The 2446-nt window shown below is 32.5% G+C and overlaps 1 protein-coding gene across 1 annotated transcript in view; it reads left to right on the top strand.

The window, feature by feature from the left end:
* The window catches only part of LOC106679867 (serine/threonine-protein phosphatase PP1-gamma catalytic subunit B), a 27955-nt gene extending 25806 nt beyond the window's left edge, over positions 1 to 2149 (top strand). Inside the window, exon 7 of the mRNA XM_014419243.3 lies at positions 2030 to 2149. Coding sequence (XP_014274729.1) covers positions 2030 to 2125 — 96 coding nt within the window. The 3' untranslated portion in view covers positions 2126 to 2149. The remainder of the gene's footprint in view (positions 1 to 2029) is intronic.
* Positions 2150 to 2446: the final 297 nt, after the last annotated feature.

Raw genomic sequence — 2446 nt, 5'->3', positions numbered from 1 at the left:
AAATATTTAAAACTTATTACTTTTTTTTAAACAAATGATGGGAGGGAAAATAAAATCGAAAAATATAATATAATTTTAACTGTTACATTTTTTAATAAATTAACTATTTGGAAATATGTTAACGATAAGTTGTGCTTGTGGGTTTTTAAATTGATGGAAGAAGGTTCTAATTGGATATAGAACCTTTCAGTGATAAGCCTTTTGTCATGGTTATGATCTGTGACTAGTTTAGACGCTTTATCAAAATCAAAGAGGTAGAATAGAATGATTAGGTGAGGAAACAGAATATTTGTGTTGTTTGATGCGGCCTTTTAAGAGGTTTTTGGTTTCACCAATGTAAGCAAAATTACTGTTGGAGGTGTAGGAAGTAACATGTGATTGGTGTAGAAAAGGAATTAGGGTCTTTTAGTTTTGAGTAAATGTTATAGATAGTGTGTTGTGAGGTATAAAAGCAATACGAAGGTTAGGTATAGTAGAATGTAAGAATTTTTGGATGTTATTGGAAAGATGGGAAATGTATGGTAGTGACCCGTATAAGGGGATAGAGAGGGGTTGTGAAGAACTAGGTAAAGTGGTGAGACGATTATGAATGATATGGAGGGGGAAGTTATTAGTTAAGAGTATTTGTTTAATACAGTGTGTGTTTCTTTCATGGAAACGGGAATCAGGCAAAGGCAACAGTGAATAAGGTTTTTGGCTACGTTAATTGTTTGATGGTAAGGATGCTGGGAGTGGTAATTTAAAAGTCTGCCTGAGTAAGTTGGTTTAGTGTACCAGTCAGTGGATACGGTTTGGTCTGGGTGTCTTATGATGAGGTCAAGGAAAGGAAGGGAGCTATTATTTTCAATTTCTACAAAGAATTAAGGCTTGGATGATAAGAATTACATGCGGATAGATTATCAGGGATTTTATCATAATTTACAACTATGAGGAGGTCATCTATATATTTTTTAATAAGAATAATGTCAACTGGAAAGAGTGGGATAACGGAATCAAGCGGAAATCATTGATAATAATGTTGGAAAGATCGGGAGCTAGCGGATTTCCCATGACCAGTCCTGAAATTTGGTTAAAGAACTGACCCTGGAAGGTACGGTAACCAGATTTACAACAGAGTTGAAGGGATTAAAGGTAGGAAAAAGGGTTAAGGGAAGTGTGGGATGCAATGGATGACCAGTTGGCTTCTACGATAAGGAGGACTTTGTCTATCAGAATATTAATGAACAAACCATCTACATCAAAAGAAACAAGTATATAGTGGTCAGGGATAGTAAAGGATAATAAAAGATCGTGGAGGTGAAAGGAATTTTGAATATCATTGGAATTATTGTGACTTAGGGTTTGTAAAGAGGGAAGTAAGAATTTACTGTGTTAACAGAGGGAGAATTGATATTGGAAGTGATCGGATGGAGTGGGGTATCAGGTTTATGAATTTTAGGAAGTCCATAAAAACGTAGGGCAATAGAATTATAGGAAATAAGATTTCTGTACGTGGGGTAGATGATCTGTTGAGAATGTAAGAGGTCCTTGAGGTGTTGGTTGAGTTTAGTCTTTAGTGAAGGAGAAGGATCCTGGAATGTAGGTGCGTATATAGAAATCTAATGTGCGTAATGTTAAATATAAAATAAATTAGATTTATTTTGAGAGAAGTTTATCAATTCAAATTTTGATTAGAAAACCATAAGTATAATAACATCATAATACTAAAAAAAAAGTTAAATATTTTTATTAAGTACCTACTATGGATGCAACTACTTTATTTATGGATATGCTCTGTTTTCTATTTTCATATTCTTTCTGCTGAATTGTTTTAAGCATTCAGATGTTAAATTTTACTAAGTTGTTTGGCCGTAACTGGTGTGATTAATAATTTGATAAGTTATGGTTATGGTCAGTTTTCTATTTGGTATTCTTTTATAAGCTAATGAATTTTTGGTATTCAGACAATAAATTGTAATAAGTTGTTTGGTCTTGTTTATTCTTACATTCTAAGTTATGAATTGTTAATATTACCTTTTTTATTTTATAGCCCGCTGATAAGAGAAAATTCACTTATGGTGGTCTCAACACAGGACGTCCTGTAACTCCTCCTCGCGGTGTAACCAGTAAGAATAAAAAGAAGTAATAAAAAGATGACTGTCACTTTTCATTTCTTATTAATTTAAATATGTTTGCAAATAGCAAACTAAGTCAGTTAAAACATCGCTGCTAATTGTGCTATTCCCATACTTCCTTAAGTCGTACCTAATTATTCGCATTGATCGTGTATCTATTTATTTACGGGATAGAAATAGTTTAGTTAAAGTAATAAGTTTATGAGGGTTATCAACAAAACCAATTAGTTTTATGGAGCCAGAAATAATATTTATTGTCTACATTATTAGGTTTAATTTTTTTTTATGGCAAGACGATATTTTTTAGATTTATGGCTGTTTTTGTGTTCATG

The sequence above is a fragment of the Halyomorpha halys genome, unplaced genomic scaffold (assembly GCF_000696795.3).
Source record: "Halyomorpha halys isolate HHAL.00 unplaced genomic scaffold, Hhal_1.1 Scaffold226.1, whole genome shotgun sequence".
NCBI classification, from domain to species: domain Eukaryota; kingdom Metazoa; phylum Arthropoda; class Insecta; order Hemiptera; family Pentatomidae; genus Halyomorpha; species Halyomorpha halys.
The sequence above is the reverse complement of the archived record's forward strand: the minus strand, read 5'-3'. Positions and strand labels throughout refer to the sequence as shown.